The 15,375-nt window shown below is 39.8% G+C and overlaps 1 protein-coding gene across 1 annotated transcript; it reads right to left on the bottom strand.

Moving 5' to 3' along the window:
• Nucleotides 1–1,457: 1,457 nt before the first annotated feature.
• Nucleotides 1,458–12,122, bottom strand: lmod2b (leiomodin 2 (cardiac) b). Its single transcript, XM_034131472.1, has 6 exons — nucleotides 11,635–12,122; nucleotides 10,386–10,856; nucleotides 8,361–8,621; nucleotides 6,988–7,194; nucleotides 5,019–5,441; nucleotides 1,458–2,221 (listed from the first exon to the last, which is right to left on the bottom strand). Exons 1-6 carry the CDS (start codon nucleotides 11,908–11,910, stop codon nucleotides 2,195–2,197), a joined length of 1,665 nt encoding a protein of 554 aa, XP_033987363.1. The 5' UTR covers nucleotides 11,911–12,122; the 3' UTR covers nucleotides 1,458–2,194.
• Between the last annotated feature and the right edge of the window lie 3,253 nt (nucleotides 12,123–15,375).

Genomic DNA, 15,375 nt, shown 5'->3' with positions numbered 1-15,375 from the left:
TGTTTTTAAACAGCTGCACTGTGGATTAAGGATCTCTTGAAAGAAACATTAACAAAAGCACGACCAGGATTAGGATGCTAATAGCTCACACCCTTCAGACTCTATCATCTCTCACCCCCTGGTCTCTCCTTAAAAACCTGACACCTAAACCCTAACCCCTATTCAATCAATAAATCTCAAATTTAATCCCACCAATCCAGAATAAATCGAGAATAGTTTTACCTACTGTACCGACTACTTTCATTTTAACATTTCAACCTGTTTTTTGGTTAAAATGTCTTTCTTCTTGGTTCAGATTTGTTGAAGTATGAGGTACTTATTAATAGTTAATGTACGACCTACACTAGCCATCAGTTTGGAGCATCAGAAACTAAACACATTATCGCCACTTTAGAGAAAGTCAGCACTATTTTAATAATATTTTCACCACTTGCTTTAGGACAAGTGATGTCAAAAGTGATGGTAAACTATAACAGGTCTCTATATAGCCAACACAGTCTCACGACATTTCGTGTTATAGTCATGAAATTAATCTATTGATTCGTGTTCACCAACACGATTTCGCCATTTTTTTCGTGTCACACAGAATGATTTAAAAAGCAATGTAAATAATAACAAATTAGAAGGAAAAAGACATTTAAAAAAATACAGATTTCAGTATTCTGACACAGAACGATTTTAGAAGCAATGTATTTATATTGGTAGTATGTTTTGTGCCTGCACCAAATAATAACAAATTAGAAGGAAAAAAAGATGACATAAAATACAGATTTCAGTATTCTGAGGCTCTGAGCCATTTCTTTTCCTCACAGACGGCAAAAAAACTCAGACATTATACAATTTAAAATAAAAGGGATAGGGTTAGGCTTAGGGTAAGATATTGAGTAAGAACATGTTTTTATGAACCACACAGCTTCTGGTCTTCCAAGACCCGACCGGACCAAAAGACGTGTTGCAGGCACGAAACATACTACCAATAGAAATACATTGCATTTAAAATCGTTCTGTGTGACACGAAAAAAATGTGAAAATCGTGTTGGTGAACACGAATCAATAGATTAAATTTATTTTGTGACTAATAACACGAAATGCCGTGAGACTGGGTTGATATAGCAGGCAGGCTCTATTCTCAAAAACAGTATCTTTACTTTGCAGAACACAACAGTTGCTGATATACCGTTGCCTCAACAAGATAGTTATTGTAATTGTGTGACTCAAGTGAATCCCAACTAACAAACCAGGTACACTGTTTTTGTGAAAGGAGTCTGGTGACGTTGAATAAAGCGACTTCCCTTCCCTTCAGAAAACACTGTCTGATGTCAGGGGACTTTTTTTTTAATAAAACATAAACTCAAACAGATTTTTTTAGGTGAGCCTTTTGGATAGGTGGCTAATATATAACATTGTCGATGCCTCCGTCCACAGCAATGCTTCAGTTTCTGTGCTGATGACAGACTTTAAGTATATTTAGCCCTAAAACAGATATTTCTACAGTGTCACAGTCTTGGTTTTTATTCATTATGTAGTGTAGCGTCACCCAGTAGCTGCTCCAAATGTGATCTTGTGATTTGTGTCTCATCTCTGTCAGTGTTAATAGCAGTGAGTGTCTATTCTCTCCCTTCACTCGTCATGCTTTGTGAATTGTTCAAACACAGTAACACAGCAAAAGCCGTGCTCTAACGCGCTCTGACAGGAGTGGGTGTATTGTGAGTGTGTCTCAGTGGGAATATGCATGAGTGCTGCTTGACCAGTAAACTGACTCACTGATAATGAAGAAGAAAAAACTCTGCTACATAACAGCGTGACCCTTTTCTTTGAAATGGACCTCATCCAGAAACCAAAGAAGAAGACAGAATAGACACTGACAAGAAGTAATGTAAACACCAAATGGCTATATTAAGAAATGAATACATAATTCAACCAACAACATATTTACAATTTTACAAGAAAACATTGAATTTGAAAGCTTATCAATAAACAGGTACATTATTTCATTTCTATGTGTAAATACGTAAAAAAAACAAAACATGTAAAGTTATAACTGCAGTGCAAATTACCAGTAAATATATATTTTTTCATGAGTAAGAATTCAGTTTTTGCCTACTTAGCATCCCATTTTGTGTTTCTATCCCTCCAGGGTCATCATTCGGCAGCATGGCATCCAACAGCCCTCTGTACTGTACGTCTGCTTGTTTTATCGTAGGTGATGTTGGATTTCCACCTGGAAAATATCAATGCTGTGTCAGTTTCATACAGGAAATAAAATAGATGATTATGGGTTTTCAAACCACTGTTTTATTGTCCACTTTTCATGGGGTTTAGGCTGGTTTCTCCGTGGTATAAACTGGCCAGACTCCAACTTTCCTCAGCTGTGAAATCTTTATTTTAACAGATCTTTAAGCATTTTAACAAAAATGTTATAGTTGTTAATGTAGGACAAATGTAATCAAAAAATATCTTGTTATTAATCTTAATCTCAAAATAATGAGACATTTTCAATTAATTATTTTGTTAAAGTTTCTCAAAAATGTGTAAGTCATTATTTTTTACAAATAAATAGCTTGCAAGTCATTTTTAGGGAAGAGGATTAAGGCCACATGTGACATTTTGTATTTTTAGATCTGACCAAAGGTAAATTATTTTCTTTAATTCTGACAAAAAATAATTCTGACATTAAGAAGAATTTATGTGGCCCTAATTGTCTTCCGTACATTTCAGAGAAAGTTTGTGAACATTTTTTGTCACATTTGGAAGATGCTAGGCTAGCTGTTTCCCTCTGTTTCCAGTCTTTATGCTATGCTAACGTACAGTAACCCGCTGATTGACATTCAAGCTGTTATTATTGTTTGTGGATTTTTGAGGAACCACTTTGTTTTAAACATAATGTTTTTAATATTATAATTCCTGCAATCCTCAGTGGGGTAAACAGATGAAGTGTGTGTGGGCAGTTCTTGTTGGATGTGTGTTGTTGGTGTGTGTGTGCATGTAAAGTGTCATATCTGTCTTTATCAACGTTTCACTGAACGGTTTCTATAAATACCTTCTCTAAGTGGCAGGAATTTCACAGCCAGAAGACCCCGGCATCTGAGGGCAGAGCTGATTTTCCACTCCAACAATATAACAAGCTTTACTAAAGCTTCAGCCAGGGTAATACTTCACCCTCTTCACCAAGGTAACAGAGTTCAGATGCATTATTTTCTATAAGGCTTGCCCCACATTATTATTGGCTATATTTTGTATTTATATGTTGTAAAAGCATTGTGATAATACCACAGTCGAGAGCCAGAACATAACATGACTCTGTGTAATTCTCATTTACATTTCTCTCTGCTTCAGTTTGCCTGTAGGGGTAATGCAGTTTTGCATCACCTGCTCGTAGACACTATGCATTACATGAATGCACACTATACGAACAATATCTTGTTAATGTGGGGGAAACTTCTGAAGCAATTGGAGTCAGGACTCAAAGAGAGACACGATGGAGAGCTGGAGCTTTGATGTCAAACACTGATCGTTTATTTGGAGCTTCGGCCGGAGAATTCACAAGACATATCATATGGCATCTGACCACACGGATGAGATGCCATAATCAATTCTGAAGAAACCGTCCTCTCGTAGAGGTTTTAACCAGTTTGGATGAGGGTAATCAACATTCTTCACTAGATAGACTAAACAGCTGGGGACACTGAATGACTTGCAGTTGACGCTTATGGCCTCGAAGATGTCACACCTTGGGTTCATCAAGCCCCGAGAAGGAAGCGTTCCATATGTCCTCATAACAATAAACCATCTCTGACCGAAAGTTGCCCGGTCGTAACAATAAACCATCTCTGACCGAAAGTTGCCCGGTCATAAACTGGCAACAACAACACATGGCTAAAGCAGCCCCCTCCTTGAGGGAGATAACAGATGGCCAAGGTTGGTCATCTACGTCAGAGGGCAAAAGGTAAACATCTATGGAAATTATTCCCTGACAGTTAATTTCAATACTGTCAGTCCTGCTCTACCCTCCGAGTTTCTTCACTTTTGAATACAAAGCTACCTCTTTTTATATCTGCACACCATTCCACTTTTCATGCCAATACTGTACATAATTCATTGTTACTCTAATTTATTTTTTCGAGTGTCATATTATACTGTACGTACTTTTTTGGTATCTATATTTCATGTAAATAATTATCTAGATTCTTCTCTCCAATTAATAATGGGTTTTTGTAATAATCATTTTATTTTTTTGTCTTTTTCTTACAATGTATCTTCTTTGACTGTGTTTACATGTGCACCATATACACCAAGGCAAATCCCTCGTTTGTGTAAACTTATACTTGGCAATAAACCTGTTTCTGATTCTTCTTCCATCCGACACAGTAGTAAGGGGACACTACCACCGATAACAAGATTGGAGTTTGAAAAAAGGACCAGGAGATGACCATCGGATGACAAGTATGATTTAAAGGTCCCCTATGATACTGTTTTCCATCAATATATTACAGGTCTCAGATATATACAAAACATGTCTCTGAAGTGTTTGGCTCGAAACACCAAACAGATCATTGCAGCATCCCATAATCCCCTCTGTTTCAGCCCTGTTTCCAAAGTGCTGATTCTGTGTCTGTTACTTTAGATGAAAATAAGGAGCCCCTCCCCACGCCCCTCTGAGAGAGATTTGGTTAAAAAGAACACAATGGTGCTCTAGGAGGAGATTCAGGTGATAAGGTGGGGGGGGGGGGTTACCTTGGTTGGTGATTGGCTAATGGGTACACAAGCCAAAACATCGTTATGACATCATAAAGTGGCCAAAATCTGATCAGCTCATTTTCAGACAGGTTTTTATAGAAATGGATCAGGACAAAAAGAGAGAGAATCTTTTTTCCTGAAACTTCCAGAGTCTCTTTACACAGAGGGGACACATGTTGATGTAGAGGAGACATGAAGAAGAGGGGACACATGTAGATGTAGAAGAGACATGAAAAAGTGGATTTTGCATAATAGGTGACCTTTAAACGTCCTCCACTCACCCGCTTCAGGCTGCCGCCGGTTCTGTTTCGGATGGACTCCATCAGCTGGTCGTGGGCGGACCTCATTGGTGTGGACGGCCGGCTGCCCTCCTCCCCCCTCCGCTCCACCATCACTGGCCTCAGGGCGTTCTTCAGCTCCTTCAGGATGCTGCTCGTCTCCTCCTTCCCTTTCTTGCCTTTCTTACCCTTCGTCTTCTTCACCTTCTTGCCGCCCGCCTCGTGTGCCTTGATGACCTCCGCAATCATCCTGGTGGGTTTCTTCTTCTCCTGTGGCAGTGGAGGAGGAGGTGGAGGAGGAGGAGGAGGAGGCGGAGGTCGTGGAGGAGGCGGAGGAGTTTGTTTTTTAACCAGGTCGCTGCGGTTGAGTTTGGGTGAGGACCAAGGAGAGGCTCTGGGTGAGCTGTAAGGTGATGAGGTTCCTTTCTAGAGACAGAGAGGAACATGGATTATTAGAAATGTATTTATAACTAAAAAAGGCTAATGTGCTGAAAGTGGTTGAAATGTACAGTGGCCAACAGGTGCAAATACGCTTCAAAGGCCCAAAAATGTTTAGGGAACATTCACAAATTTGACGAAACATGCGCTGTGTTTACTCGAAGATTTTGCATAAATGAAGCGCTGCAAGAAGCTCAAAACACGACGGCAACGGGGACATTAAAAAGTGATACACACAGCTGGGACCGGAGCGCTTGTTGACATTCGGGGATTGTAAAGTTGGCCCTCTGTCACTGTCAATGGAAACGTACCTAAAATGTAAGTTTTACCGGTGTTAGAGCCAGTATTTTTGTTTTTATAAGAAAGGCCACCTAATTGTGACGTCTGTAGTCAACACACTATAAAAAACTACAATTCCCACGGTGCCTCCTCTAAAAAGTGGCAGTGATGGGCAACCTGCTAGAAAGACGCCGTCGAAGCAGTTTTTAACCGTCCAATTACCCTTTAAGTTATTAAGTTATATAAGCCTTATCAAGAAAGAAAGGATACCTACAGTAATTGTGTGTTATTTTATTTAAGTTTTGCCCATTTGTTTTGAATATTGTAAAGGCCTTTTTTCTTTGTTGCATGTGTAAAAGTTTGTTATTTTATTTTGAGCAAACACATCGCATAACATCATCCAAACCATCGGAGGCCAAGCAACTCTTCAATTAAAGGAAAGAAAACGAGTTAAAAATGTCTCTTTATTAAGGCGTCTATAGTGGCTTGATAGAAAGACAATAGGCGCTTTCACACCAAGTACTTAGTTCATCAGAACTCTTCAGTTCTGATTAACTAAGTACAGATCGCGTTCACACCGGAATAAGTCCCTGAGGGAGGATTAGGCAAATGAAGCCGCTGACGTCACTTCTTCTTCTTCTGCTTTGGGTTTACTGGCAGGCCGCAAACAACTTCACGGCGTATACTGCCACCCGAAGTCCCCGGCCGGAAGTCCCCGGAGTTGGGGAAGGCTTCAGTAGAAGCTGCTGGGACTCCCAGCTTCTTTTTTGGTGTGAACGCACATTTTCTGAACTATATCGGAACTATACTGGGAAAAGTACTCCGGTGTGAAAGTGCCTAATGAAGGAAGCCACGACAACCGGCTTATTTCAACAATGTGATCGCAAAGCTACATGGTGTCTTCCCGTTTCGCCCTTCCCAATTCGCCCCTAAATATTCCCATTTCGCCCCTTCTCCATTTCGCCCCTTTCCCATCTCGCCCCATTGCCACTTCGCCCCTTTCCCATTTCGCCCCTTTTTTACATTAGGCCACATAAGAAATTATACTTGTTTTGCTTGGTCGTGGGTCTTAGGGGTAGGGTTATGGTTAGGGTTAGAGTTTATAGATCTAATGATGCATCCCATGAAGCATTGCATGAAGTCTGTTGACGAATCAGAGGCTGTTGTTGGGGCTGCATGGGACAGGGGGCGAAATGGGAAAGGGGCGAAATGGGAATAGATTGGGGGCGAAATGGGAATAAACAAAGCTACATACCAGTGCGTTGGTTCTGGGGTATCCGGCTCCCTCTGGCGCCCCCTGCTGCTGGAGTCTCTGCTCCTGAAGACGTTTCTGCCTCTGGCGGTCCTGGTTCCTGGTGAGGATCCCCGTCATGCTCATCCTGGGACCAGGGAGGTTGAACTGGTATCCCAGCTTGATCAAGGTGTTGTTTTCCCTCAGTATCTTCACCATCTCCATCTCTACCTGGAGGGGCAAAGGTTGAGTAAGCAAGAGTTGTTATCAGGGTTGGGAGGGTTACTTTAAAGGTCCCCTATTATACTGTTTTTCATCAATATATTATAGTCACAGATATATATATATATATACAAAACGTGTCTCTGAAGTGTTTGGCTCCAAACACCAAACAGATCATTGCAGCATCCCATAATCCCCTCTGTTTCAGCCCTGTTTCCAAAGTGCTGATTCTCTGTCTGTTACTTTAGATGAAAATAAGGAGCCCCTCCCCACGCCCCTCTGAGGGATATTTGATTAAAAAGAACACAATGGTGCTCTAGGAGGAGATTCAGGTGATAATGTGGGGGGGGGGGCGGTGGGGTTACCTTGGTTGGTGATTGGCTAATGGTTACACAAGCCAAAAAAATCGTTATGACATCATAAAGTGGCCAAAATCTGATCAGCTCATTTTTTTCATTATATAAATGGATCAGGACAAAAAGTGAGCAAATCTTTTTTCCTGAAACTTTCAGATTCTCTTTACACAGAGTGGAAACATGTTTATGTATAAAAGCCACGAAAAAGTGGATTTTGCATAATAGGTGACCTTTAAAACATGTATTCCATTACAACTACTAGTTACCTGTAAGGGTAATGTATTCAGTAACGTAATCTGAGTAGCACAATATAAAAGTAATGTAACCTGATTACTTTCCGTTACTTTTGGTTTACCTCAACATCAATGCAAATTATTTAAAGAGAAATAAATATGAATAAGATGTTTTTTACTTCAGTGTATTTTGTGTAAGACAACAGAACAATGCAACCTTAGAAAAAATAAGAAACTCTTAAATTTAGGCTATAGAATAGTAGAGCTGACAAAAACTGTTTTAGTGCATGTACATGTTATGGTATAGTTCATGGATTTAAAGCAAACTGTATTTTTGCTTTAACAAATCAGTTGTCCACATATTGCATTAAGAATGTAGTAAAAGTGTCACAAGTTCGACACATTTATAGTTGTTTTTGGTTGTGCATATCATAATTTTCCTGTAATTTCAGATCCTTCCTCCAGGCCTACCTATAATATATTGATCTTTATTGATAACATTGGAATTAATCCCTTTACATGTAATCTGTTACTCCCTAAACTGCTTGTTATATTGAGACAAAATGGGAGGTAAAGGTGAACAGACCTGTCCTCCACACATGTGTCTCTGATTGTGGAAGCGAAGCTCGGTCAGGGTGTTGTTCCCAGGAAGAGCTTGAACCAGTGCCATCACGCCCTTCCCAGTCACATAGTTGGACTCTATATTCAGACTGGTGATGGACGAGTTCTCCCTCAACATCTTAGCAATGGCCAGAGCCGCAGGGTCATCAGCGTGAGTGTTCGCCAGACTGAAGACCCGGACGTGTGTGTTGGACCTCAGCGCTTCAGCAAATCGGATAAGGGTTTCCTAAAAAGTATAAAAAGAGTATCATCAAAGTTCTTTGCAAGAAAAATATTTCCTATACTGTAGGACAATTTGAAACAAGGAGCTTTGAAAAATTGATAAATTGATAGTGTTAGGGCTATTGCGAAATTCTTATTACTTGACCAGCATCAGAGGTGGGAAGTAGTGGAGTACAAATACTTCGTTACTGTACTTAAGAACATTTTTCTGGTATCAGTACTTTACTCCACTACTTATTTTTCTGACTACTTTTTACTTTTATTTCTTACATGTTGAACACAAATACCTGTACTTTCTACTTCTTACATGTTGAACCCAAATACCTGTACTTTCTACTTCTTACATGTTGAACTCAAATACCTGTACTTTCTACTTCTTACATGTTGAACCCAAATACCTGTACTTTCTACTTCTTACATGTTGAACTCAAATACCTGTACTTTCTACTTCTTACATGTTGAACTCAAATACCTGTACTTTCTACTTCTTACATGTTGAACCCAAATACCTGTACTTTCTACTTCTTACATGTTGAACCCAAATACCTGTACTTTCTACTTCTTACATGTTGAACACAAATACCTGTACTTTCTACTTCTTACATGTTGAACCCAAATACCTGTACTTTCTACTTCTTACATTTTGAACACAAATACCTGTACTTTCTACTTCTTACATTTTGAACACAAATACCTGTACTTTCTACTTCTCACATTTCCCAAACAGGCTGGTTCCTTTAGTTTGAATGTGTGTTTGGTGGCGTGATCATTATTATTTAGAGTCATTGCGTGCCTATTGATTTGAACACGATCCGTGTATCCATCATTTCCTGGTCTTCTCTAAAGAAGAGGGACCAATGAAAACGTTGTCATGTTGCCGTTGTTCAGCATGGAAACATTCATTAGCTAACAATGACATTATTGTTCTATTAATATAAAGGGAGGTCAGGTACTCTTTAAAACAGCTGCTAGTTATGGGTACTTTTTACTTAAGTACATTTCAAAGCCCTCTTTACTTTAACTTGAGTAAAGAAGTTTACTCAGTCCTTCTACTTTTACCAGAGTATTTTTAAACACAAGTATCTGTACTTCTACTTGAGTAAAGGATGTGTGTACTTTTGCCATCTCTGACCAGCATTCAAACCTCCAGATCTTACTGAAAACAGACTCCTTGTCAAAGCTGTGGACGCCATTATTTTGGTAATTTTCCAATCATAATATGTGGGCTTTGCCAAAGATGTAACTATGCTATCGGTTACACAACCATGACAAAATGCCCGGTTCTAAAAATAAGCTGGTGTACAACCAAACGTTACCCAACAGCAAAGACCAGGATGCTAGGAAGCTCAACATACACTTTAAATCTCAAAGCTATGTTGGAAACAGGGGATCATGGGAAATGTTGAAGGTTTTGTTGTAGCTATTTATTGCTTTATGTAATTTAATGGTTCGAGATTTGTTTTCTTGCTGTTATTGTTTACATATTGGAGACAGGTGTTGGTGGGATTAGCGCACCAGTACAGGCAAATGTTTTTTTTACCAAGGTGAAACAAGCATGCCATAGAAAAGGCACAGGGCAATTAATGATTGGAAACGTGATAATTGTACTTTTGGAGGATATTGGATCAACAAATATATTTACGAAACAAGACTTGGATCACTCCCTGCGTAACACTAGCGGAATTTATATTTTTTTAGTTAATTTCTGTCTTATTTCTTTGATTTTCGTTTGTTTACATCAGTGAATTTCTCCTGTCTGCATTCGTACCTGAGAGATATCATCAATGTTGTTGAGATTGACCTCCGTGAGTTCAGGGCTGTTGTTCAAAGCTTGTTGAAGAGCTTCGTCAACAACGGTGGGGTTTCCGGTGGCATTGGGGTCGGCAGGTGGAGGGGGAGGAGTCAGTCTAATAGGCTCCGCCCTCTGTGGCCTCAGTAGCATTGGGGCTGAACTCAGCGCCCCAAAATCCTTTGAGGGTTCAGGCTCAGATTTGTTATTCTGTTCCTTCTCCTCCTCTTCATCTTCTTCTTCCTCCTCCTCCTCCTCCTCCTCATCTTCTTCCTCCTCCTCTGTTACAGCTTCTTCCTCTTCCTCACTTTCTTCTTCTTCTTCTTCTTCATCCGGCTCCTCCTCTTCTTCCTCTTCCTTCTCCTTCTTGTCTTCTTTCTCGTTTTCAACATCTTTTTCATCCTCTTCCCCGCTGTTTTCTTCTGTCACACACTCCTCTTGTTCTTCATCCTGTATTTTGATCACATTTTGTTAGTGTTTCAAATGCAAAGCTGTACCTTTTAGTTTTCTTAAAGGGGACCTATCATGCAAAATGCACTTTTGTACGTCTTTTATACATGAATATGTGTCCCCGGTGTTCCAGGGAACTCACCAAGTGTCAGAAAACACAACCCTCTCTATTTTCCTCCATTCCCAAATCTCTAAAAAAGGGGCTGCAACGGATCTGATAAAAACTGATCCAGATTTGAACACTGTCCTGACGTCAGGACGGTGGCGCTACGGCTATTGGGCCAACTCCACCAATCAGGAGGAGACAGCCACGGCCATTGCCGTTCGAAAGCGCTGGAGACGCTGTAGTACATATGCCAGGCCTCTAGATGGTGCTGTTCTCACTGAATAAGCCCTTGCAAAAACAGGGCTAAAAAAGTGCAAATTGAGCAAAATGAGGCATGGCTAAAATGCATGATCTGTTTGGTATTTTGAAAAAAAAAAAGGATAAATATGCCTTATATAGGTATGGTCCTACACTATATTATTCAAATATAGCATGATGGGTCCACTTTAAAGACATGTATATTATTGAGCTAAATGATCGCATATGGTTTTTGAAGAAACAGTGGAAGAAAGTTATTAATTTCCTCTTATGTCCCCTTTAAATTGCTACTTACTTTGAACTTTTTAAAGTATTTTGTCTTGGTTTCCATCTAATACACCTTCAAACAAGCCGTTTAGGCCACTAGCACATTGTAGAAATGCCAAGCTAATCTAATTAAACATCAATACTGACCGGTTTGAGGCTTCCTCCAGCTATCTCGTCTTCCAATATTCTCTGGGTCTCATTTTCCCAATACTTCATGAGGGCCTCTCTGCTGAAGGTGCCCGTCGGGGTCTTGTCCGTCTGGTCTTTCTGTCTGAGTCCTATGGGCACGTTGGCGTCAGGATCGATGTCCACGAGCTCCTTTTCCAACTCGGCCAGCTCTTCAGGGCTGAGGGAAGCCAGAAGCTCGTCTTCATCGACATCTTCGTACTTACTCAACTCTCTGCGGTACCCGAAAAAACTCATGGCCGGAGCGTTTGAACCGCAGAAACACTAGAGTTTTACGTTAACCAGGCTGAATCCCAAAATGAACGAGATAGAGAGTCCAACGAAAGGTCCAACGTGAGTTAGCTATCCACGGTCATAAGAGGTCCAGTTCAGGTGAATGGTTCTGGGTGAAGTACGTACTCCAACCGGTCTGAACCAGATCTATCCTGGCCTCTCGTACTGCTATGAGTGTGTTGTGTGTGTCCTCTCCTCTCCTGTCTAATCTCTCCAGCTGCCGTTCTGGCCTTAAGAGAGGGATCAGAGGGGAACGTACCAAAGTGTGGGCCCCATGATGCAGCGTCTTTTTTAGGAGGCACTGCTTTGAGAGCCACAAAAAGCATGTGAGCTCAGATACTGTGGCCTGTCAACGTAGCTGTCTGTCACCACAGCATGAGTGGCTTTGTTCAGGGCCAAAAAAGAACAACTGGACACAACAGAAGAGAGCTATAAAACGATAAACAGAGATAAGCTATCACCCAAATACTCAATTGTATATCTTCTGTTGTTGTTGTTGTTGTCAGTTGATCTGGATGATTTTAAAACTGCCGGATATACATTTAGAGGATGAAACAAAGAAGATAGCTAGGGTTGAAGGGTTTATTTATGTTTTGTTACTTTAGGATTAAGGTTTGGGCTGAGATATGTACGTTTTTTTTTTTTTTGGTTCTTTCTTCTTCCTACCCTCTAACTTGTTAGCTTTCTGTTAACTTAGTAGATTTTGACATGAGAGTCACCATCAAAACTCAAATAAGGCCCTAAGCTCCAGTAATATACATTAATTCAGCTTCTAGGGTTTTTAGCCTAGCTAGCAGTTTGACGATGCAACACAGTCTCACGGCATTTCGTGTTATAGTCACGAAATTAATCTATTGATTCGTGTTCACCAACACGATTTTCGTGTCACACAGAACGATTTTAAAAGCAATGTAAATAATAACAACTTAGAAGGAAAAAGAGATTACAAAAAATACAGATTTCAGTATTCTGACAGAACGATTTCAATGTATTTCTATTGGTAGTATGTTTCGTGCCTGCACCAAATAATAACAAATTCGAAGGAAACATTTTTTTTTTAAATACAGATTTCAGTAATCTGAGGCTCTGAGCCCCATTTATTTTCCTCGCGGACGGCAAAAAAACTCCGACATCATACAATTTAAAATAAAAGGGTTAGGGTTAGGCTTAGGGTAAGATATTGAGTAAGACCAGCTTCTGGTATTCCAAGACCCAACCGGACAAAAAGACGTGGTGCAGGCACGAAATATACTACCAATAGAAATACATTGCTTTTAAAATCGTTCTGTGTGACACGAAAACACATCAAAAATCATGTTGGTGAACACAAATCAATAGATTAAATTAATTTCGTGGTTATAACACGAAATGCCGTGAGACTGGGTTGGACGATGGCCTGTCACTACACATTACATTAGTGTTAATTAGCAAATGTTAGCATGCTAACACACTAGACTAAGATGGTAAACGTTGTGAACATTGCACCTACTTAACGTGAGCATGTTAGCATCTTCATAGACAGAGATGTGAAAATGATGTCACTAGCATTTAGCTTCAAGCAGGCTTCAGAGAACTGCTAGCATGGTGGTTGACTGTTGTTTAAATGCTTCGACTTTATTTGATGCTTCAAATGGATAACAGTGGGAGAATTATGACCTGTGTTGCATTACAGAATTTGTGATGTAAATAAGCTTGACTTCAGGATTAAATCTGTCACATGTTCCCCTTTTTATGTCTGGTTGAGTGCCAATTTACTCAACTTGTATTTAGAGAATGCAAACCTTTCTGCTGTGAGGTTATATGTCTCTTAAATACATCAACACTTTCACATGCAAATGCATTACTGCCCCACCATCACTATCATCACAGATCCTTCAATCTGGCACAGAGATCATAATACAATAACAGGAGTTCTGCTGATATTATTAAGGGCTTTAAACAGCTCATATTTCTGTTGTGCTAATCTGCTGTTGAGTGATAGTTGTTGTTAGACACAGCCAGACCCAGCATGGAATAAGAGCACAAAAACCCTAAACTGCTTTTAAAGTAAAAACACCACAGTTGTTCCAGTATTTGTTTAACAAAAATGATTTATTGCTAAATAACTTCTTATACATATGGGACAATACTTTGTAGAAGGCCTTATTGATTATAGACAATATGATCACGTATAGCCAGTACAAAGTGAGGTGTTTTCACTTAACCTCCTAATTAGACTTCTTCTCAGGACTGCGTCTGATTGCACCTGTTAAGGCGGGACGTCTCACCTCTAAATGGTTCTGATTGGTTGCCGAGTTCCCTGCCTATATTCTCTTTGAGCTGAGGTCTAATAAGCATGAAGTGAAAACACCTGTGTGAGTGGAAAGTGCATTTAAGGCCCTATCCGAATGACCAGCTGTTTCGTTGCTCTCTTGCAGACATTTTATGAACACTTTCTTTTAGTCTGCACTTTTTAGGTTACCCGGGTAAGCTCTTATGCGTAAAAAAGTCAAGGTAAACAAGGTAGATGGGACATGGGTGAACAGCCTGGTATTTGAAATTCACACTGACACATTGACATTAGGGTTCAAAAAATAAAGAAACACATACGTTTATTGAAATGATAGCATATGCTATATTACACACCTATTTCATTCGTCTTTTTCTTAATGATAAGGTTTTTTTTTGTAAAAACTGTCACTAACTGTCTGTAAAACATCAAATAAAAACCTGCTATTGGACAGATTTAAAGATGTTTCCAGACAGATCAATCCAACAAGTAAATGAAAGCCATGTGTGTCCTTTCACAAAGTACTTTCTTTGTGAAAGGACACACAGGATATTTTCCTAACACCTTAATTAAAAAAGAATTGTAATCCATCATGGCCCTTAATCAATCGCCTTTTAACAAAGACAGAATGTGCTATGTCAATGCAAAATAAGAAGACTCAATAAAGAGAGAAAACATTTAACTTTTCAAGCATAGGAAGTAATATTTTTTTCTGACACTTAAAATAAGTGGTAGGCCTTCAGAGAAAATGCATTCCCATTTAATATATTTTGAGAAAAGTGACTCTTGATGAGTGTTTCCATCACACAGGTATAGATAAAAAGTGTTTCACGTAGAGGAGAGGCGGCCCTAGAGGTCGTTCTCTCTGTAGGTCAGGTAGCTATTTAGTCTCGGAGGATAATGGAAAGCAAGATTCAGGGTCATTCAGCATCCCGAGGGTCATGTGACCTCTGATTAGAAGTCGACTGAAGTGCTGCAGAGATGTCTGCCTGCCTGGAGACACAGAAATAACAACAAGCCTCCAGTTACACATTCTTATCCATGGCTAAACATCCTGGACAGATTTAAAGTTTTACTCAGTTTGTCAGATATCTCCTCCCACTCTGGCGTCTTCTCCAGGTTCGCTTGATGACAGGACAGATGTTGACCGACGTAGTCCA

Source organism: Trematomus bernacchii, unplaced genomic scaffold (assembly GCF_902827165.1).
Source record: "Trematomus bernacchii unplaced genomic scaffold, fTreBer1.1, whole genome shotgun sequence".
Classification (NCBI taxonomy): Eukaryota; Metazoa; Chordata; class Actinopteri; order Perciformes; family Nototheniidae; genus Trematomus; species Trematomus bernacchii.
Note: the sequence above shows the minus strand (reverse complement) of the source record. Positions and strands in the feature narration are given on the sequence as shown.

Bases quoted from the DNA above. Each gene is read 5' to 3' on its own strand.
- lmod2b (XM_034131472.1), bottom strand. From the start codon at position 11,910: ATGAGTTTTTTCGGGTACCGCAGAGAGTTGAGTAAGTACGAAGATGTC. The intron at 7,195-8,360 runs GTCTGTTCACCT...TTGCCCCTCCAG, and splicing joins GACACATGTGTGGAGGACAG to GTAGAGATGGAGATGGTGAA. The intron at 2,222-5,018 runs GTGAGTGGAGGA...GATATTTTCCAG, and splicing joins CCGGCGGCAGCCTGAAGCGG to GTGGAAATCCAACATCACCT.